Source organism: Manacus candei, unplaced genomic scaffold, assembly GCF_025592945.1.
Source record: "Manacus candei isolate 608988 ecotype Guabito, Panama unplaced genomic scaffold, ASM2559294v1 h1tg000008l, whole genome shotgun sequence".
Taxonomy (NCBI): Eukaryota; Metazoa; Chordata; class Aves; order Passeriformes; family Pipridae; genus Manacus; species Manacus candei.
Genome location: NW_026138056.1, coordinates 3,274,268 through 3,298,463, shown reverse-complemented (window position 1 = coordinate 3,298,463; position 24,196 = coordinate 3,274,268). Strand labels below are relative to the sequence as shown.

Sequence of the window (24,196 nt, the reverse complement as noted above, 5' to 3'; positions counted from 1 at the left end):
CTGCTATTTGAGAACATAAATATGAGAGTTTAGATATCCAGTGGATTTTTTAGTTTTTATTCTTACAGCGGTTCACATGGACAGCATTTTACTGCTCAGCAAAGACGTGCTATGTACGCTACACAGATCACATAACATACTCTTCAGATTACCCGCCAGTTTTTTTGCTTTATATTTTTCATATTTTTGATTGCCAGGACTATATGTAAAGAAAGTAGGGAATACAAGTTCAGATGTGAAAGCTAGAGCCTAATGCTTTAAACATACCAGCAGACAAATTAATTTTATTTTTAAAGCCTAAATTACTTTTTAATGTTAGCAACATGTGAATGAAGAGACATGATTGAATTTTGCCCCTATTTGGGGAGGAGAGTAGCATTTTGGAGATCAGAAACAAGGTGTAAAGGTGCAATTTTGTCCTAGGGTAATTAATGACATCAATTAAAAGTGCAAATATTTCTCAGTTCTGTGTAATCTGAGTCTTACTTGTGCAGAAGTGATACCATTTCATAAAAAAGCGTCTTTCAACAAAAAGTACAAAATAGTTGCAGGTCAGTTTTGCCTTCACTTGACACTCAAATGTGTAAACACAGATGGCAGTGAAGGCATTAGAATCAGAGCCCTGAATACCCTCTATCACTGTCAGTGTTAGTCATCTCCACTGTTGCAAGTGCATCCCTGAGCGCTGAAGTTATGCCTTAATGAGGAAAAAATCACCAACAGTACCTCTTAGTTTTCAGTTTTATGAAGGCTGTGACATTGCTAATGTGGACTTGTGGACTTCATACTTACAGACTTCATAGAACAGGTGATGTTGAAGTGTTAGTTACGCTTGGACAAAACCCCAATTTTTTTTAAATTAAAAAAAATCTGTAAAAATATGTATGTGTGTATATATACATACCCCCCCACACACATATGTGTATATATATATATATATATATATAAGTAAGAAAGGTAATGAAATGCAATTTAATGAAAAGTTATTCCCAAAACAGAAAAGGTTTTTAAGTACCAGAGACTTCTGCTTTTGGAGGTATCACACTCAAAAGGCAATGTACTGAAAGAACTATAAATAAAAACCTAAAAAAAGGGCTCTAAGAGGAATAGAAAGACTTTTCCCAAAGAAGAGGAAGAAGGGAGGGAAGAGCGTTTCAGAGCAGAAAGTGCTGCCACACAGCTGAATAAAAATAATTGGAATTTTGGAGTCTGTGTGGTGAAAGTATTTGAGAATGAGTAAACCACAACAATTTTTTTTTCCAGGAGGTGTGAGTATTCTGCTTTTCATCAGATTGTGCTGTCTAGCATATGGACTGTTTTTCAGTTGGTATTTTGGGTGCGTTTTTCAGTTCTGTGCTGTGGCGTGTGGCTGGGGACCATGGCACTCCATATGGTGGCTTTCATACTTTCCTGCAGGTGTAAAAGAAAGGATATAAGAGAACACTGTTTGAGATAAAGGTTAGAGCAATTCTAGGTTTGGAATGTCTGTTCAGAGCAAGAACAAGACATTTCAAACTGCTTAGTGAAAAGACTCTAACATATTGTAAATGTTTTACTGACATTTCTTAAGAAAATCCATTTTGTATTTTTATCTCCATTAAATAACAATCTGCTGCCTCTTTGAAATAAACTGACAGTTTATCAATATCAGATGTCTTTAACATGATGTAACTTAGACACAGAGGGGGGAAATCAAGGCTGTGTAAACAGCCTCTACTACAAACAACGCTTACAGTAGTTGAACAGAGCGGTGGGAAGTTAACATATCACAGAGGAAGCATAGCTACTCTTCTTAACACTCTCTCTGTAATTACTGTCATATGGTCATGATTTACCCAAAGGGCCAGATCAAAACTGAACTATGACTAGTTGGGATTAATCATTTCCAACTAGGCTCTGCTAGCGAGGATGACACCTGCGTGTTAATCCCGCCGTGAAAAGTGTCTTGGTCCATGTTGGAATGATGTCTTTTATAACTATAGCATCCTGTTTTCAAAATTAGGGTCTTTAGGTAAGATATTGCCTATTCTCTTTGGTTTGCCTGTAGGGAGGCACTGGATTTTCACATATGGAAGCTTTCAAATTGCTCCTGCTTAGCAAACACGCTCAGTGGGTTTGTGGTTTATCCCACCAACCTCTAAGCAAAGCCTTTCTGGTGCAGGGCAGTACCACAGAAGGGATTACTATAAAAAGGCTTTAAATACAGTCTGTAATCAGAAGAGCTTTTTATTTGTTTCATGTTTCTGCCCTCTAGGTACCTTTGGCAGCACGATGCATAGGCGTTCAGCAGCTAAAAGAGCCTGACATGCTGAAAACAGATAGCAGATATCACATTTCACTCAGTTTTAATGGTAGTGGGTAGGGATATAATGGTAATCTATCTGGAACGTTTAATGTGTGTGTGATTTAATGTCTAGCCTTTTTAGATTAATTAAATGTAGAAAGGATGAAATCTTCTTTCTTCCATGGCTTCCTAAGTAGCAGCAGTTCACTGCAAATTAATGCCTTCTTATCTATTTTAATTTCACCCTTATTTTCACCTCATGTTTGGCACTACATAAATGCTTCTTGTCTCCCTCATTGCTCACTCAGACAAGGAGGATGCCTGTTTCAGAGACAACATTGTTTACCTGGCGATTTCCCCAACAGGCAAAGCTATGTTTGGCTCTGACAGAATTTATACTTTTAAAAGCATTATACTAAGTATACATTTTTACTTGAGTAGAGAATGCTCATAGTTGTAAAAGGCAGAAAAAAGTGTCCTTTAAGTATTGAAGTTTGAGGAGTTTCTTTCAAAAATATATTTATATATTTAGTGAGTTCTACCAGTTATTAAATGATTAAATTTCAAAATAAAAACAGATGCACAAAAAGATAAAAACTGTATTTGTTAGTGCTGAAAAATCATTCGTCATTATATCAAGGTTTAATTGAAAACACAAAATCACATTACCTTCTCATCTTTCTCAGCATATTTCTATATAAATATACAAACTAGTGTAACATGTTTCTTACTATGTCTGACATTTGCTTTAGGAATGTAGTAAAAATGAGTGGGGAGACTCAGGGCTTTTTAGCAGGTCAGGTTCAGATCAGAACAAATCATTGCGTCTGGTGTGCTGTGACTAAGAATCAATCAATTTTTCTGATTAATCTTATACTACTTTATTTTACTTTTGAGTTATATGGGAGAGAGTTAAGCTAGGATGTGTCCCTGCTGTTAATACAACTTCCTGCCTGTAGCCAGTTTGTAATTATATTATAGTAATGACAAGCAAAGCAAACCATAGCAGACAGAGGAGAAAAAAATAAAATCAAATGACTGTAAAGAATTACACTTGCTTTGATTATTTAAAAGAGAAAAAAAATTAGCATTTGTTCGGGGAAAAATGGTGTATTAAGAGAACAGTCAGGAAAAAACTTTATGAATATAAATACATCTGTATCAGCAGTAGTAATACCATCCAAAGAGTTTTCTGTAAACTCTGAAACTTCTTATGTAAACTCATTGGTATTGATGATGAGAAGAGTAATAAATAAACATTTTTCATGAGTGATGTAAATACTGTGAAGAATTATTTGCATTCTTTAAAAAAAATAAAAATTCTGACAACGGTTCTTATCTTTTTCCTGGATAGGTACCTGTTACAACATTTCTTTGGTGAAGGCTATTCAGCAGTGGTGACATCTTCCAATCGACCACTCTGCAAATTATTATCTCTGGACTCCCAGCTGACACCCTGCCAGACGCTAGAGCTACTGAGACAACTGGAATTGTGCCCGCTTTGGTCAAGGTTTTTTCTTTCACGGAGGAAAAAAAAAGATGAAGTTGGGCAAAGTGGAGTTCTGCCATTTTCTGCAGATACTAGCTCTTTTCCTTTGTCTTTCTGGGATGAATCAAGCAGAGCTCACAAGGTCCAGGTCAAAGCCCTACTTTCAATCAGGGAGGACGAGAACCAAACGCAGCTGGGTGTGGAATCAGTTCTTTGTGCTGGAAGAATACATGGGTACAGACCCACTCTATGTAGGAAAGGTAGGGGATTTAAACAAACTTTGGAGGGTACAGATGCTTGCTTTTTCATATGTTTATATGGTGCAAACTAAAAATTTTAATTCCGTCAGCATGGTTGACTTAAGCCAGGATGGGACAAAGTTTTGTAGTTTGAAAAAGAAAAAAAGGTTTAATACTTCAAAACAGCAACACACTACATTCCTATAAGAATACAAGATTCCTCTCACATTTTTCTTTAAGAGCTCTACATATTAGCGCTACTTCTTTAATGGAATACAGTAATGAAAGTGTTTTACCACCACTGACAGAAAATATTTATTACTTATATTATATTTTATTTCTTTTACATAGAAATAGAGAAACGTAATGATGAATATTCTTTTTTAAGAGCTAACAGCTAGTCCCAGAAAACAGAAGTTATATATTATTTTCTTTACTCCCTAAAAATCGACATGACTGAAGGCAAGAGAGAAAGAATCAGGCATCTATGGGTATGATGAGTAAAAAGGAGGGCATGTCTGTACTACTGCTTTGCTTTGACTTTACTTGGCTGGCATATTGGCACCTTGGAGGCCTTGCTGTCCTCTGCACATAGGACAGCTTTGTGGCTTTACCTCTGATGGGCACGGGTCCAGTACAGAGCAAGCCTTTACATCAGGGCATCCCAAATGGTTCATTCTGAGCGCCCGTCGCTGCACATGGAGCACTGTGAGCACAGCTGTGAATCTGGGACTTAGCTCATTCACTGCCTTGTGCTACTAGGTAATATGCTTCCTTCAGCAATGATGAAGGGAAAAAAACCGCAAAACAAAAAACAAAACCCCCTCTGGTGTTTCTGTGTAACATTTATGTGTAATCATCTTACTGAAAGGAAAACCCATTTTTCTCTGTAATATCAGAATCAATAAATAGAGTTTCTTGTTAAAATATAGCAAATGCATAGAAAACTAGGGAGTGACAGCTTTTGGCACAACAGCATGCCTGCAGAAAAGGAAATGAAGTAATCTGAAATTCACCGCTTCAAATATACAACTGCAATGAATTTCAACTTACTTAATGCATCCTACTGAGACAAAACCTTGATGTTTTTGTTAATACAATAAGCATTTAGAATTTAATCATGCCAACTGAATAATCAAGTTAAATGGTGAATTGCTTTCGTGATTGCAGCTATGGTTGCATTTAGGTGCTTTTCTGAACTGGGACTGATACTTTGCACAAATGAGCCTTCAAGAAAGATGTATTAGAATCACAAATGTGATCTGAAATTATAGCAGTCCTGAAAGTTTTGGTAAAGTTTTAGGTTATGTAGCAGTTTCCATTCTGATGCCATGCAGCTGCTGGTTGTCTGTGTGAGTTTGTCTTTTAGGCAAATTTGTACTCAGGTTGGAACTTCTCTTCTGCTTTTGAAAATGGCCTTTTTGGCATTCTTGCCCACTTATAAAATAGAAAATGTGGCTTGCAAATTTGAATTCCTCCCCTAGAAGAGAAGTGTCTCCAAATATTCGAGCAAAGGCTGGTTTTGATCTGTAGTAATTCTCATATTCAGTCAAATGCTGTATTATGGCCAAAAATGCTGTGGTAGCGCTACAGTACATGATATTTGCATGTATGTCGTTATTTTTAGCTTCACAGTCTGCTCTTTCCTGTCCTTTACAAGAGTCCTAGCATTCATAAGCAGATATCTTTTGAAATGCAAACCTTATTTTTTTTCTGAAACCGTCTGTGCCCAGCCTGTTTTTGTATCAGCAGTATGAATTGTTGGCTCAGGAACTCACACTTGTACCAGCAATCCAGTTTGTAGGAAAAGCAGATAAAAATTTGCACTTACAAGAGGAAACCCATCTTCCTGGAAACAGAGTACTTGCTGAGCATCTTATAAGATGACATGCCCAGTTCCTAACCCTCTCACTGGAGAGGCTTTTCACTGTGTGGCTCCTGAGGTGCAATCATGACCGAAGCTGCATTCCCACACATGGAAGCAAAAAGGTGAAGAAGTGATTTTCTTTTCTGTGTCAACGTAATATGTGTATCACCACTCTGAAGTGAGCAGCAGTTGCCTTCCTCCCCCTCTTCTCCGCTTAAAAATATTGCTGTTCTTGTTTCAAATCCTTTTCAGCTAGGTAGGGACTGAGAAGACTGAGATTTGGGTAGGAAGGTTGGGTTTTTTGGTTTATTTTTTGGTTTTTTTTCCCCCTTGGTGAGGAAGCTAGAGGAAGCAAAAAGCTGGCATAACTCACTTCTCTCGTCAAGTGAAGTGGAAGCAGCAACCAGACTCTGCCTCATGCTCTGCAGAGTGCTCTACTCCCAGGGAAGGCAGTTCTGCACTGCCTTACGATGCTTTCCAGGGTGCCAATCTAACTGCACATCCAGGAAGGAGGGACCTTTTTCCAGCTTTTAAGGGCTTTTATGAGATAAAAAGGCTTCAGAAATGCTCAAGCAAATGCAACTGCAATAGGGAATATTGTCTCCCCACCACTATTCAATTTTATAAAGCATTAGGCAATTCTGGTTGGAAGGTAATATTTGGAGAATATTAGGGTTACACAGCAAATCATTCAAGATTTGTGAAATACCAGTGTTAATTCCATGTTCAGCATTAACTCTGTGGTCGTGGGTGTCTGCATTCTCATACTTTAATTACCTGATCATGCAGGGTAAAATCCTGTTCCTTGTAAACAATGTAGCAGGATTCTTCTTCACCTCAGTAAGTCAAGCCTTTCACTTAATTTTTCAGTGAGTTCATGTTTTTTTAACAAGATCCATACCTGAGGTATATTGCAGCCTTCCTTCTGGACATCCATTTATTGGTAGAATTTTTTATTTTTTTTCCTAAATGCATATGTATTTCTTTTCTTAAGGCAGCAGGGCCTGTTTCTCATGTCACTCTGCAGAAACCTTTGGAAGAGTTCCTTTAGTTTTACACTAATAGGAGCCAGAGGTGGCAGAAATTTTGTGCCTTTGCTTTTTGTTTTGTTTTCTTTTAATTGTAGGTCTTTCCTCTCGATAATACAAATTTTAATCATCTTGACTGTAATTCTGAGCACCTCTTGGGAGGTGCTTGGCATGTAATCACGTTGTGGACTGAACCACATACAATTTCTTTCTGTCCATCAGCACAGCATATGTTATGTTCGCTTGAAGGGTTAAAGCGTTTCACTGTTTAGCCCATTTACCTGTTTGGATAAGCACTGTTTTCTTCCAGACATTCTCTGTAGGAAATGAGGCAGTTAACTGTGGTGCTAATTGAGCTAGAAGCATAGTTGGCTTCTGATTTCTGGAAAATATTTACTACTGCTTGGTAATATGTTTTGTGAAATACCTTATTCTGTATTTTCCATATAAATGGCTTTAATACAATCTATTGGGCAAAAAAGTAATAGTATAGAGAAGTTTTAAATGATTCCATTTAAATTTAGGGAAAATTGTATTCTATTACACTAAATATTTGAAAAGCTGTATACAGTCTTGTAATTGAAGTTTCTATGGGTACACATTGGCAAAAAGGGATGCAGTTAAATTAGAACTTGAAAATTTTATTGATATCTTTTTTGGTTTATATAATGATCAGACATCCAGTTTTGTTTGTTTGGTTTGGTTTTTTGTTTGTTTTTTATTTGGTTGGTTGATTTGGTTTTGGAGTGGTTGTGTTGTGGGTTTTTTTGTTTGGGGTTTTTGTTTTGTATTTGAGGGGGGTTGATTTCTTGTAATGTGTTCTGCTGCAAGAGTGTAAGTCTCCTCAAAAGCATTATGACACAAAGTCTCAACCAACAATACTGTCATTTTTCTTGTTAAAAAGTTAAAAAAAAATCAAAAGAAGCCACAAATAAACCTGAGGAAATTAAACAAGGCTGTGAACTCCATGTGAGATGCTGATTGATGGCTGACTTCTCTGTTTTCTTTTGGATCCAAACCAACACTCTTTTTCCAATGGCTCTAAAATTAGGTATAGTTAAAATGCAGTTTCAGGCTTTTTGCTGAGTTGAGCTCTTCTTTTCCCCTGAGATCTCACTAACATATGAAGGACTGGAAATAAAAGACACAGACTTTTGGTTGAGCACAAACCCATTAAGCTGATATGTAACTTTGAGAGGCTCAGTGGTAATTCTCAAAAATAAAACTTGGAACTTGTAAGATGTCCTGCATGTAGTATTATTTATAATGTATGGGAAAGGAAAACGTAAATTCTAATTTGCATTTTCTAGATTGTAAATTCAAGAAAAAAGGTTAAACGAGTAAACTGAGTGTATAGTTTCCTAGAGCTTCCAGTCACTGCCTTCCAGTACAATTTTACCTGCCTTTTTGTTTTTACTCTAACTGTTTTAAGATAAAAAAACTTGTTGGATTCAATTTTCAAATGTCGATGGACGTGCATAGAAACTAATATTTGTATTATTATATATATATAAGATATATAGTGCAGAATGAGTGAAGCATGAAAAAAATGCAGTGAACTTAAACTTTTTCTATAAAATTGGGTCATTTAAGAGAATTTGCAGGTTTTACAAGTTTTAAGAGAACTTCAAGGCAGGATTGGGTAAAGGTTTTTAAAGCAGAAAAAATACCAAGAAGTGTATGTTACTGTTGGCATAGAGAGTGGGTGGGGTTTTTTCAGTCTCATCATTTTGGAGGGAAGGAGGACAGACAGGGGAGGATACTGGGTTTTCGTATTTATTTTTTGTTTTTCAAAGGTGTTGGCGAATGTGTCAATAGGGCGACATAATTATTCACATACTATATTTGTCTGTGCTGTGACCGTATATCAAGCCATATTGATATAGTCAGCAGGAGAGTTCTTTTCACAGAATCGTAGCCTGACAATTTCAGGTGTTGCTGATGAATTTTGACTGACTTGGATAACGAGTGCCTTTGCTAAAACACTTTAAGTCAGTGAATGCTGTGGAAGTGCTGGCCCCTGAGTCAAACTCGGACCAATCTGCGGGAGTATCAGCTGCTGAGAAACTGAGGGAATTTCATCTGTGATGAAAGAGCTGAGGATTTTTGCATAGAATTAGCCCAGACAGCTTTTCATCTCTCTACAGCAGTTTTACTGACATTTTGGGAAATGGAGAGGAGATAGGGTGATATTACAAAGGCTAAATGTAGGTAAAAAGAGGCTGGGCTGCCTCATTTGCAGATAGCAAAGAAGGTGGGTTGGGAGCAATTCCCTGAAGGGATTTGTCCCTCTTGCTGCTTCTGGAGGCAGCCACAGGAACCTGGACTCTGCTCAACTTCAGCTCTGGGGTCTTGTCCCTCCAAACATTCTGCACAAATGTCCTGTTCGTGTCTACTCTGCAAGTCAGCTCCTGGTTGAGAGTAGCTACAGCTTTGCACAGAGGTTTTTTTTCCTTTTTTTTTTCCCACCCCAAGTAGTTTTGGAAAAAAAAAATTTCAAACAAATCAAACTCAAGCCAACTATTTTTTATCTGTCTTTGTGACCTCTCTGTGGAAAACGAAGATGGCATAACTCAGAAAGAAACTTCCTCTTTGTTATATTTTTTTTCTCATTTTCTATTTGTGTTATCTTTACTTTTATCATAATCTTTGAGGCACTGTTGTTTTATATACTCCCCAAAGGCCGCTTATGAAAGGGAAGAAGCAAATCTGCTGTATTTCTGATATTTATCCATCTCAGGAACTCTTTGCTTTTCTGTGCTATGAAAACTGATAACAGTTGACCTTTTAAGTAAAATGGGACATGCCATTCCTGGCAAATGTTTTTATACCACAAGTGCTGCAAATGAAACAAATGAACAAATGACAAAATAGTCAAGTTCCTACTTACTTGCCTTGTGGATTGAATAGGTCTTGGTGAAGAGATGCTTCAGTTTTACAGCAGTGGTATGAATTTACCATCTCAACTTGTTCTAACCAGTCACTAGTAGCACACAGTTTTCTTCACTGGATAGTTACTGGGGGCTTTGCATTATTCCATACTATACTTTATGTGGATTACCCCGAATAACTGAGAGCTGACTGACAATCTGAATTTTTCCTACTTAGCATGCAGGGCTAAAGTGTCTCTGGGGAGAATGGTGAGATTAAGGCTCACAGGAAGAATTATCCAAAAGGATAACTTAAAATCTACTGCTTTTTCCTGGTTGATTTCATTAGCCTGCCCAGCTATTGTGTAATTTCTTCTTTCCCTCTTTACAGGAAGTCCTCACATAGCTGCATGGATACAGAAAAGGGTTTTGTGCCGGGGATTTAAAATGATGACCATTTCACATGCTCAAGCACTAAAAGACAGTTTGTATGTAATTTCATTATTAGAAGTGAAAATAGAGTTGAGAGCCTTACAGTAGGATACTGAACCAGAACATGCAGCTTTTTGATCTCTTAATATAATATAGAACACTGATCCTTAACATGTGCTATTACAGAAGAGGAAGGTTAGTGAAGGTGATGACAACATCCGTAGATGAAGTAACCCTCATCGCAGTGTTTCATTCAATGGTGCAGACGTGCTATTTATATAATCCTGTAATACCAGTTCTGTATTTCAGTAGACTAATGGGCTCTACCTGCAGTGCTCTGCTCTGAATTTCTTTTGGGCATTATTGAAAACTATATTTTATGGGTCTCTGACAAAATAGAAAAGAAAGAGTAAAAGCTAATTTTACAAGAATATGTAGATGCAAATCTCCTGTATGCTTGGCTGGTTATCAGAAAATGCCTTATTTTCATCAGAGCATGAGACGTACAGTTTTGATGTCAGTCAAGCTGATGCTGCTTCAGCTGAATTTTTTTGGTGATGTTGTGACATTCCTTCTCCTTTTCATCTCCTGAGGTTCTTCTTGGTCCTCTAGTTCTTGCTATTGGCTGTCATTCAACATCCAGTTTTACCTCCATCGTCTAGTCTCACAGCTGTGTATTAACAACATTGGAGATAAAGTGCTATAAAACTGCGGCTTGCAAGAACTGAGTATTTGCTAAGGAAATCCATTCATGAATTATTGTGCTAGGCAAAATTCAAGCAAACGCGTCCCCTGCTCTGAGGCAGTGGTCTTGTAAGGCAAGAAGCAATAGCAGGGTAAGAAGCAATGACAGAATTCAGAGAAATCTAATCTTAGGCAACATCTGAAAATAGTTTGAGAACAATAGGTCACTCTTGTTCTTTGCCATGGAGATAGAATATTATTTTTTCTGAAAATGAGATTCATCCAACATTTTAAAACATTATGAACAGATAATAGAGAGTTCTTTCCTGCCTTTACTTGCCAGCCTTTATGGATGACAAGTCAGTTGAAATTCCTAAGTACAGACCTATTCAATATCTATGTCAGTACAAGGCTGCATCTCCTTTCAGACCAGTGAAGATAAAGGGTATTTTTCAATTGCTTTCAAAATATTGAACTGCATGAGCTTTAAAAGTTCATATCTTGTAGCCTGCTGTCACACTACCTTTTTCATGTTGCCTTTCTTATGCTCCTTATGTTAGCCATAAGTGTCTGTCTACAGACTCATTGGACATTCATTCAATGCATTAAGTATTTTCCATGTGTCATAATCTAAAAGTGCTGCCAGGACTATTGCTGCCTTGTTATAACTCTTCTGCTGAATTTCTTGAATTTCTTCTTTGCTCCACATTGTTTTTTAAATATTATACTGCATATCCTAAGTTCCTTTTCCTTTTTTTTCTTTTCTTCAAGTAATCACTAGTACCTGTGTACATAATGTCAGTGCCTCAGTGCTAACTTGAACCAGTTAAAGGAAGTACCCGGGACAACATATTTAGAGATTCTGAAAAAATCAGGGAATGGTTCCTTCACATACAGTTACTTGGCTTTTACATAAATATACTGGTAATAAGTCCTGGAAAATCTCTGCAGTATAATCTTTTTCTTTCAGCATTATGCATTTCCTTGGAAGAGATAGCTGAGCTAAGTACTAATGGTGGAACTGCTGAGAGAAGAAAGATGTTAATACACTAGGTTGCTCAGTTCTTTCAAAATAACTATTAGCTACCTTATACTAAGAGAATTTTCTCTGTCACTTTTGCACTGGAAGAGACACTTACTGTCATGTAAATTAGAGACAAGTAGCTCTTAGAAAAGAAAGTGAAGTTCATGCTGTTGAGAGAACTCTTAATTCTGTCCCGGCTGTCCAACCTATGGTCATGGTATGAATACCAGCCTATACCAGGAGCAGAAGTTTGGGGATGTCAGAGTGCTTAATCTCTCCTGACTTCAAGGCTGTAAAAGGAGGATCAGCCAGTTAAAAATAGGGACAGGGGTTGTTAATATAAATAAATGCTGTGAACACCTAACTATAGATCACTTTACCTCAGTCTGTAAATGGGAACCACCTTTGCATTTCCAGGCTAAGTGTAAACTTAGCCAATAAAGAAACTCCATTGACAACAGAAGAATACATCATGAAATGAAACTGATCACTCAAATCGATAAATGTGCTCATAAAATTGTAGAATATATTTATTATTAATTCTTGCAGATGTTTTTGACTCCACTAAAAAATTACTACCATTAATAGTTCTGTCCATGTACAAGTATTTGCTGGTGTTACAGTCTTGTGCTGTTGCAAAAGTAAGATTGTTATTTATGTGGGTGTAAGTCACATAGTATGGTAGAAGCGCTCTTCAAGTCATAAACATAGAAAAGAATAAACTACTTTTTTTTAGATAAATAGGAATACCAGGACAAATATAGCTCTTTTCCATACAGCATTTCTTGTGCAATCACTCATGTACCAGAAAATACAAAATATGCCTTACTGGCTTAGTCTTAAGCTGTCTTTTTCAGAGTGCTCCCCTGGGAGAAGAATGTAATTTTAAACATTCAAGAAGAAGGCAAAAGTTTTTTAATATGTTTTGATTATTAAGTTGTGCTATTTATAGAGTAACTGAAAATTTAATCCAGAATTTTGAAATCAGTTTTATTGACCCTAGGAGACCATTTGAGAATATTAATGTTGGAATACGATTATCTGGCCATTTTAAAATTGAATTTTAATGGCTATTTTATTCTATAGGTTAGTGAAAGAGGAATACTGAGGAATGATATGCAACAAGTATCAATATATTCCACATTTTGACAGTGAAAAAATAGTACCTTCCTTTCAAATAGTCATAGTATTCTTAAAGCACTGAAGGACTGCATTGTGGTGTTTCACATGGGTGAATAGGGTGTATGCTAAGAACTGTTGCAACTAAGAGTGGTCTGACATAATGTTCTACCTACATCATAGGTGATTCTTTGTCCCTCTCTGAGTAGAAAGAAATACATTTAATGTTATTTTCCGGGTGATATGAGGAGATTTTGCTGCATGAATTCCACAAAATGCTGCCATAGTCATATTGTCTCATTTAGTTTTCCTGTTTCTGTAAATCATGAGTAATTACCTTAAGGATTACAGAGACATGCAATTCTGTTGCCGTGGAGTATGTGTGAGAAGAATTGAACCCACAAAGTTATTTTCCTTTTGAAATGTTTCCAAAATATGGAAAATCTGGTACTTGGATACATGTGTAAGGGTGATAAGCTGCTTAAACATTTCATACTGAGGTACCAAATCGTAACCCTGCTGACTAGGCAATGAAGCAATTCATTTTCCTTACGAGGTAGGCAGGTGCTGTATGAGGCAAAGTTTAGCTTGTTATCCTGTAACAATGAAAAGTTTTCAGACACAGCTGGGAAAAGCAGATGGTCATTTCTTAAGTTTCCATAATCATGGTATATAAATGGAATACCATAAACTAGCAAAATGCTTAACTTGTCTTTCTTATACAATTTATACACATTATATGGTCAGAGTAGGCATTTGGAAAAGTGCTTGGCATATTTTTATGTTTCTTTTTTTGCTTGTAGGGCTATAATGTTGCATAGTGTTTATATTAAAAACTGTTAAGTAATTCCACTTGCTCCTGGATGTTCATAATTTCATGCGTATGTAGACTGCTATCCTCCCCACCCATCTTTTACCCTTTACCATTTAACTGTTGCTTAGCCAAGCGAGACTTTTAAAAGGTTTCCCTTTTCAGTCAGCACTGCAATCTTGTGTTTATCCATACTGCTATTTTATTTGTTCCTTTCTTTTTTGAGTATGTTCTTGACAATACAGAGCTGTGAACAAAAGCACTCTATTATACCTTCTTCTAAACAGGAAATAAGCCAACTATTACTTCCTTTCTCATTGTATGATTCCAATTCCACTATTCATGTTTGTTTCTTTCTTTGCAAGTTCTTGTCCACAACCACTCTGAGGATCTTAAAGGCATATTGCTTTTTGGTTTTTTCTTTATGCTGAATTCTGAGTGAGTATCAGTCCCAAAACAAAGGAAATATTAGTTGTTTGAAAAGTTGTTTCAGTTTATCTGACTGATAAACTGAATGAAGCCATGTCCAATGAGGTTTTAAGGAACAAACATGCGGGAATTAGAACAATAGCAGTGATGAAGCATAAACATAAATGTGTCCATAGGTATATATGTGTAGGAAACAATGGAAGGACCTCACATTGAGGAATAATTGCTGCTTGTACAGACACATGTAATCAATTCAGATTTATGTTAAGGTTCAAAGAAAATGTAAAAATTCTAGTCTTAATGCTTTTAGTACAGGAAAATAGACATTGAAAAAGTTAAAGAGAAGAAAAAGTATCTCAGAGAGTCAGCGTGAGAAGGGAAGTGTAAGAAGGGAAGCATGAAGCATTTTACTGTGTTTTTCTCACTCTGGAGGTTCATGTAAAACTGAAAAGATCATACCAAAGCAATCAGTGAAAACATTAAGTTAGATTAAGGTATAAAAATGCAATCACAGAATGGGTAAGGTTGGAAGGGACCACAGTGGGTCATCTGGTCCAACCTTCCTCCTCAAGCATGGTCATCCCAGAGCACATTGCACAGAATTGCATCCAGATGGTTCTGTAATATCTCCAGTGAGAGAGACTGCACAACCTCTCTGGGCAGTCTGTTCCAGTGCACAGTCACGCTCACAGTAAAGAAGTTGTTCCTCATGTTCAGGTGGAACTTCCTGTGCACCAGTTTCTGCCTGTTGCCTCTTGTCCTATTGCTTGGCACCACAAAGAGGAGCCTGGCTCCATCCTCTTAGCACCCTCCCTTTGGATACTTACACATTTATGAGGTCCCTTCTCAGTCAACTCTTCTCGAGGCAGACAGACCCAACCCGCTCAGCTTTTCATCATAAGAGAGATGCCCCAGTCCCTTAATCATCATTGTTGCTCTTTGTTGGACATGCTCCAGGAACTCCATGTCTCTCTTTACTGAGGAGCTAAGAACTGGACAGAGGACTCCAAAAGTGGCCTCACGAGGGTTGAGTGGAGGGACAGGATCACTTCCCTCAGCCTGCTGACAATGCTTTTCATAATGTAGTCCAGGATCCCATTGGCCTTTTGGGCCCCAATGGCACACTGCTGGCTCATGGACAGCTTGTTTTCCCACCAGGACCCCCAGGTCCTTCTCCACAGAGCTGCTTTCCAGCAGGTCAGTCCCCAGCCTGTCCTGGTATATGGAGTTATTCTTCCCCAGGGGCAGGACCCTGCACTTGCCTTTGTTGAATTTCAGACTGTTCTTATCTGCCTGCCTCTCCAACCTGTCGAGGTCCTTCTGGAGGGCTGCACAGCACTCCAGCATATTGGCCACTCCTGAAGTTTTGTGTCATCAGCAAACTCGCTGAGGAGGCCTCTGCCCTTTCGTCCAAACCATTGATGGATAAGTTAAACAATACTGGGCTCAGTATTGAACCTTGTGGGACACCACTAGTGTCAGGCCTCCAACTAGACCATCTGTCATTGGTTATGACCCTCTGGCATCTGCAGTTCAGCCAGTTCTCAATCCACCTCACTGTCCACTCATCCAGTCCATGCTTCCTGAGTTTGCCTATGAGGATGCTGTGAGAGACAGTGTCAAAAGCCTTGCTGAAGTCAAGCAAGGTAGACAATATGCACTGCTCTCCCCTCATCCATCCAGATAGTCGTTTCACTGTAGAAGGAATCAAGTTTTTCGAGTGTGATTTACCATTAGTGAACCCATGCTGACTACTCCTGATCACCTTCTTGTCATCCACATGAGTAGAGATGGTGTCCAGAACAAGGCACTGCATCACCTTTCCAGGGATTGGGGTGAGGCTTACCTTATGTGTACATCTTGACCCCTTTGCTCTTTGCTAAGGAAGCTATATGCACCTATATGGCTCACACATTGGTTTAAGTTGCATCAGTCCACCACATGGGTTCTAGAAAGAAGGCATTATGGGTACCAGTGCTAGCTGACTTGGTTATGTTAGCACAGATGGAAGAGGAGGGCAGCTGGCCAGACATCCAGTAACATCCAGGTTTGAGAAATGTGCAAGGGACTAGGTCTGTTAACTAGATGCATTTAAAAGGGATAAAAAGGTAAATAAAGCTCATTTGTAATTGAAAGAGGAAGATACCATGTGCAGCAAGGTAATCTGTGACAAAACCAAATATTATGAAGAGGAAAACTAGTAGAACTAGGTTTATGTTTCTTTTATGGGAACAGGGAAGCAATGGATAGAAAATGAAAGATGTAAATATTTCTTATAAAATGTTACTTGAGAGGGCTAGAGAATTTGGAATTTGTTCAAAAAAAGCCTAAAACACAAGCAGCATAGTGCCAAACAGCATAGGACAAGACAGAATAGCATTCCATACATAGAGGTTCCAAGAATTGTTGTGTCAAGGTAAAGCGTGCAATAGCAAAAAAGCAACATGCAGATCTGGGGGAGTCCAAGCAAGTCTGAGCTCTCAGCAGACGGATGGAAGGATGCAAATATGTGCAGCTGTCAGGGCAGCAAATGGATCATGTCCAGACTGTTTAAAAATAAGAAAATTATGAATTTTCTGGTCTACCACTAAAGAAGGCAGCTTTACAAATTGCCTTACAAAGCAAATTTTTCTTGGGAGTTAAAAGGATGAAATAATGACACATGATTTCAGAACCTCAGTAGACACCTTTCTTTCTAGACGGGTATTTTGACATTCATCATTTCATGTAAATATATTTCATGCCATCTGTTTGAAGAGTGCATGAGAATTTTTTCCTGCAGACTAATTTCAATGTCCTGTCAAAATTAGACATTGCTCCATACTATGTAAGTCACAGTATCACATTCAACAATTTCCATTCATCTATTATTTTGGTAAGTAGAGATGGGTAGAAGATGATGGTCCATTCTGCTAGTCTGATGGCAAAATCATCTTTCCAGATTTTTTTTTTCCAATTTTACTTCTAATAGCACAAAATGAAGTCAATGACTGCTTTTCACGTGGGATGATACAGACTGAGGGCCCCAGGTGCTTTGTCATGCTTCCAAAATACATGCCAAGCAAGCAATGAGGCTGTGAGGAAGATGGAGAGATTAAGATGTCCACTTTGATGACAGATCCTTCTGATATCTAGAGATATAAGGGTCTGTGTCTACATACTACACTAAAAATTAAAGATACCTTTGCTTCTGAAATTATATTATCATCTGTGTATTAGATAGTGGCCCACCTTTTAGTTCTGACCATTTGATGCCTGCTTTGTACTATACTTAAACTGGAAATACCAATTCAGAATACTGTTTTGAACTGTAGCTGGATGTGCTAACAGTGGATCAGATTAAATTCTTTGGAAAATTACTTCATAAAATAATTAGCAAGATAAAGGGGAAAGGCGCTGCAACTTAACCATCAAGGTTAGAAGGGTTAAGTTTATTACAGTGGACAAAATGATCTACAATATTGCAAATTTTCCTGCAGTCAAACACTCTTGTACCTGTAAATAACCTTTACTGATAACAGAACTTCAACAGAATCTATACAAGTGTCATTGTTGAGAACGATGGGATGAAACCAGATTTTTTTTTCCCCTCACATAATAACTTGGATCTGGTGAAAACATAAATACAACTGAGGATGAACGTTACATTCAGTCTAAAACTCAAAGCACTTTTTTGGTTTTGTTGGTGGCAACAGAACTAATGTAAAAAAATAAGATAGATTTTTTAAAAACATTAAGGCACTGTTTGATAATGTTTGGCAGAGAATGATATTACTTTATGATTGATGTTTTGGAAGGCAAAGTAAGACTTGTTCTGTTCATATTCCTGAAGTTGTGTGTCTCAGTAATCAATAGACCCTCTCTGATGTCTTGGTGTAAGGTTGGGCTCAAACATTAAATGTTGTTAAATTTTTATCTCAGTATTTAAATGCCTTCAGGGTGAAGTGTGGAACTGTCAGAAGCAGCAGCAGGTTGTCTCATGGGGAAGGCCACTCAGAGCCATGAGCCTTCACATTGGCTTAGGAACTGTGTGTCTTCACTAAAAACAATGCGATGGTGTAATAAGTGTCTGATTGTTTACAGAGTAGCAGAAAATTTGCTCTGAAAAGTGACTGCATAAAATTATACTGTGTTACTCATTAGATGAGTTAGTTCTGTGTGTGAGTCACACCTGCCTGTTCTGGTGATAATTTATTTCTACTTATTATTGCTATTAGTCCTGCTGAGTGAAGACAGCTGAGAGAGCAAACTGAGTGTTATCCACAGATGTGTTTCTTATGTTCCACTGACTTACACCTGCAAAACCCGGTTGTAAGCTATTGGACCATACATTTTTAAAATGAGAACAGAATCTGAAGATAGTAGGAGTTTTACTTCCTTATGTAAGAAGAGGCATGTCCTCGAAAGAGCTTGTCTTTACAAGGTTCAGCCAAGATTGTGGTATGAACAGCTTAACATATGACTTGTCCACTGAGTCAGTTTGAAATGCAAGTCAAAGAAAGGCATTGCTGGTTTTATGCTACTACTTTAATTGTGCAGCACATTAATAGAAAGTCTGTTTACTGTCCTAATGCCTTTCATATGATTAAATTTGTTTAGTTGGTTAATTCAATTTTTTCTTTGCCAGTTAACATTGAATTCACTAGATTTGCTATTGAACAACTACTGTCCTTCCACTTGCACCACTGTTTTTGGGTACATATGGACATAAAAGCATGGTTATATTACTGAATTGGCATGCTTTACCTTTGAAGAAAATGACAGAATTTATAGTGTATTCTGGTTCCTTTATTCTCTTATAAAGCCACTGGTTTTATCTTCCCGTCTTCCACTGGGAAGCAGCTGCAGAGCAGAGCAGACTGAAGGGTATTCCTTATCTTTTGCTGTCAGGAACAGTGACCACCAGTGACTGATCACTTCTGTGCACAACATGCTTTAGAGTTTCTCATGTATTTTTCACTGAAAACAAATTTTAAAAAAACCCAAACAATCTTTTCGTTTTCTCATAAATTTTGTTGAGCAAATAAGAATAGACATTAATGGAGAGAACAAAAGTGGAAGAAGTGATAAAAGGGATGTATGTAGCAAAAAAATAAGCCAATATTAGCCAACTACAGATCCCCAGAAGAGCAGAGGTACCGTGGGACAATGGATTCATCAGTTAGGAATGCATGGAAGGAGTATGGTTGAAGAAATGCAATGTCCTTTGAAGATTTATATAAGCTAGAGGCAGGTGGGGGATATTAATTCTACCTGTGAACTACAAGTGAGATTAGAGAGCAGAACTTTCAGTTCTCTTCAGAAAGTTTGATTTTAGTGATATTTGAAATTTTTAGATCCTTCATTAATTTAAATAATTTGTTTGTGACTTTTCTTTGCAGAAGCTCTTAATTATTTGTGTTATTTTCACAAGGTAGATTTCATCTGTTGGTAAACAATATAGCTTTTTACTAAACTGTCATCATGTTTAAATGGCAATTTGCACATTTTTGAGCGGAAAATGTACAGCAAAAGAACATAAATAAGAGATTTGTGGTTCATGTGCAGAAGCAGTTACTGTTTGGAAAATATTAATTTAAAATTTAAAATAAGATTTTCCTTTTATAATACATAAAAGCTTTGGCACTGTTAATGTAAGAGGCTCAGGACTTTATGAATGGAGATATAATTAATTATTTGTCTTCCCTTAAAAATACAGTGTCCTCAATTAATAGAAATTGTACCCATGTAGTACACAGAACTGTGCTGGTTTACACCAATCTGTATAGAACTTCCCTAAGGGAAGTTTGTTAAATTAAGTGATCATTTTAATGGACCACACAGAAGGTGTGAGACAAAAGTGAAAATGCCTTGAGTTTAAAGTTCTGAATGTTACAACTAGTGACAGAAGGCCTATCAATGAGACAGTAATCCTGTAAAAATACAGAAAGATCAGATTGCTTGTCGAATTATAATTGCTTTAATATGGATGTATGCAAAGGGATAGTAAAGGAGCTGGAAACTTTCCATCTGCTTTGTATACAAAGTGATTAGATTGTGATCACTTAGTCCAAGAGGATAGAAATGATGCACAATTCTGCCAGGATGAGACATGCAAATTGGATCAATTAGGCTTTGAGAGTGCTCAGACAATCTGGTAGAGAAGTTTACATGCTGTGTCAAGTGAAACTTAGCAAAGATCAGTCTTGAATGCTGGGGGCAAGCATTATAGTGATTTAAACTCTAATCTGCAAGAGCAATATTGTTTTGAGATTTAGTTATAAAATGGATCAGATACTCTAATATAACAATCAGATACTATAATAAAAGATCCCTTAAGGAGTTTTTTGATGGTGTATACACAAGAAGTGTGACAGACAAATTAGTAACAGTCGTTTGAATTGAAATATTTGAAGTAGATGAAAGTAAATTCAGATGATTAATCTTGTTTGCAACTAACGGAATGCACAATACTAACAACTGTACCTTCATGTTCACCACAGTGCTTCAGAGGGAGGGCGTGTTCTCATAAGGAACCCATTGTGTGCACTGTTTTTACTGAACCAGAGCTCACTCAGAAGGGGAACAAACGATCATAAAAATGATCACTGGATAAGAGTGCACTAATTTCATTGGGAACCACCTAAGAGTTTGAATTATGTAACCTTTTCAGTGTCTTTTTTGTGTCAAATGGACATGTTGTTTCACATAATCAAGGGGGTCTTTAAGTAAATTGAAAATTTTCAATATATATGAAGTACTGGAACCTTCAGAAATGAGTTTCTGAAGGCAGACTTTGAAATTTTCAATAGAATCCAGATAGCTTTCAGAATGAGAAACAGGTCTGCACAATTTGAATTTTAATTTAGATTTAGCAAGTATACATGACCAATGTAAAATAACACCTGCCATTTCACTATTTTCTAATAATTTTTTTTATCAATTGCACATAAATTGACTGTATTTCCAGCATTTAATGACAGTGAGTAAGAAACACAGAAAGAATATGTAATGGTGAAAACATGAAGAACAGATGAAAACATCCTGGGTTGGCATCAGCATTGTACGTGGCAATCTCATATCCATGGATTTTTATTTTTTTTTTTAATGAATGAATTTCAATCTTAACTCATAAATAACTTCTCACATAATTTGAAATTTAAGGAAACAAAGCATAATGACTGCATAGGAATTTGATGAGATTGTCTTTGTTAAACACGCATTGTACACACCAACATAGAAAAAGGCACTAGGAGAGCACTGCCCTTTTGATAAAGCTGTAAAAATCCTTCTAGGCTGGAAGGCTTTACAATTAACCTAGTATTGTTCATGGGGTTTTTATGGGTTTGAAATACTAACACATTATCCTCCCCTTCAAATATTTTCAGATAATCAGCACAAAACATGGACATTAAAAGCATTTATTTCCCAGCCTTTAATCCTGTGGAGTTAAAATGCCTATCAAAATATGAATTACTGTCTTGAGATCAGCCTGGTATGAAAGCCCTGGCAGACCTGCAAGTTTGAATGCTTAAAAAAAGTTAAGGAAAAATCAAACTTTTTAAAGTATTTATTCAAAAGGATCATTTTAAATGATCCAAACAGTTTAAAGCAGACTTTCACGTGTCCATACTTACTGTGCATACTCTGCTTCAGCTTGTTCTGAATGCTGAACAACTACAGTGTGAATGTATATAGTGGAATCACTTAATCTTTCAGTGTTGCTTCTTACAATTAGTCTGTGTGATGCACAAGTTCATTAGAGCAACCTTCCTCTTTGAACAGGAGTTAAGGCTTTATTTTAGAAAGGTACTTAGGCATATGTTTAGTACCAGCTTTCATGCCTGTTAAGTGATGTACATGGATAAGGATGACTTCGTAACTTAGAAAATTCTGAAACAAAGATGTAGTTTTATGTAGCACATGGTTAAATTTCCCTAGGTTTTGAAGTGAATTTTGAAAAATGGGCTGTGAATTAACTAACCAGTATATATGGATGGATGCATTTGTGAAACACTTTTGGGTAAAAATCAGTGTGACAAACTATGTTGAGAGAAATACATAATAGGAGGGGGAAAAAGAGAAAAAAAAAAGTATTCGTCTTATAGCCTGCTGAAAAAAGAACATCTTATTTGTCATTCAGTGTTTTACCTTTGCTGAATTGCAGTGTTAGAAATTGTTCATAGTAGTTAATAGAAAGCACTATAGAAATGTTAGGGTGTTTAGTTAAGCCAGACTGAAAAAAGAGGTTCTAAATGAAATGTAAACACAGTAACAACAGTAAATTGTGCTTTAAGATAATAGGTTAACCAAGGGATTCTTCTGCTCTTTTTTAAGAGAAATCATTTTAAGGCACAAGGTAAGTGTCCACAGGAAGATATCTAATACTCCACTTTACTTGATCGTGCTGTATTTCATGTTATATTGTCATACTAGCAATGAAACTGTAATGCTTTACTATAGATATTCATTGCTGCCCTTTTCATATGAAATAATTTACTCATATTAAAATGTTATAGTAAAATTTTGTGTTCAAATTATCTGTTCTTATTTCCTTGACCCACTGTCAGCTCTGAGAAGTTGTGACTTTCTTCCCAACATGCCTTCCAAGGTACTGACTATGTCTGATGTGGGCATGTATCAAAATCTTAATATTGCACTTGAAGTCTAAGAGTAATCCCATTGATATTAGTGGGAAGACTTATGGGATTAAATTTGTGGAAATGCTTTGGGAAATACCTGGGTGGTATGAAATATTTTATAACATATAACCAGTTTGTTCATATGAAGAATTGCCAATTTCAAGTTGACTGTATATCTTTCAGGAAAGTCACCACCAAGTATTGCATTATTCCAAACATATAAAACTTTATAGAGAAAAACAGTAGGAATTCATATTTTAAGAAGCAAAACACAGTAATAAACACCTTATACTGACATCTGTATTATCATTTTTGTTGAAGGTTAAAATTTCGACCAGCATGGGAATTTTGCTTTGTTTCACCAGTTTCATAAATATTAATTAACTGTTTTCAGGACATTATAGGTTGGTGAGGATGTGAACCCAGATAATTAATTTTTTTATGTATTGTAAGTCTTTCATCACTAAAATTATCAGATCATACTCTCTTCTGTAGTGCAGTACTTTATAGGCTTCTACAGGCACAATTAGTAATTACTTAAACTGCTTTACAGTTATGTATTTTACCATTGTCTTCTAGTCTGTCAGGGTTTCAGCACTAGAAACACACAAGGTAAGATTATGGGTGCATCCTTAGTAGCATTAGACTTTCAAAAGCAAATTAAATGTGAGGAATTTGTACAACATAAAACCAGAACGAAAAGAGAAAAGCTCTACACCCTCTGGGTGTCTATTGCTTGGTACTAATGTTCTTTGGAAGCAGGTTCCTATGAGAAAAATCATTATCAACCAAGCAATGCTGCAAGCTATTTTGGATAGTTGAAGCAGAAAGAGGATAATCACTCTAAACTATAGATCAGTAGTTTGGCAAAGAAGAGACAATATTGGAGGTATAATTTCCACTCTAAAATAAATATATTCAGTGTAAGTACAAGTCATTTTTGTTTATAGATTTGGTATTATTGATATGGTAGTCAAACCAGAAGTGTGTATGATTATTTTTCCTGCTCAGTGCTGTTACAGATAATTCATTAGATTAGAGAGTTAGAGATGAAAAAATAGATCCTCTAAATGCTCTCTTTTTCCATGGTTGAAATCCTAGGCCCAAATTATTTTGACTGAGTAGAAAAGGCTGTAAGGGAGACTTAACTTTCCAATCACCATATTTGTATTCTAATTTATTATTTCTATTTTCGAGATCAGGTAAAAAAGTAAAAACATTCATTTTGCATTATTGCAGGTAGATAAATACTGTTACTGCCTTTCTTGTTTCATCTCCACCCTTTCCCTTCTTTCTGTG

General features: G+C 36.7%; 1 protein-coding gene across 1 annotated transcript in view; it reads left to right on the top strand.

Annotated features, from left to right (window-relative positions):
- The window catches only part of LOC127463661 (cadherin-7), an 86,710-nt gene that overhangs the window by 5,810 nt on the left and 56,704 nt on the right, over positions 1 to 24,196 (top strand). The window contains exon 2 of the mRNA XM_051773396.1: positions 3,639 to 4,033. Coding sequence (XP_051629356.1) covers positions 3,824 to 4,033 — 210 coding nt within the window. The 5' untranslated portion in view covers positions 3,639 to 3,823. The remainder of the gene's footprint in view (positions 1 to 3,638; positions 4,034 to 24,196) is intronic.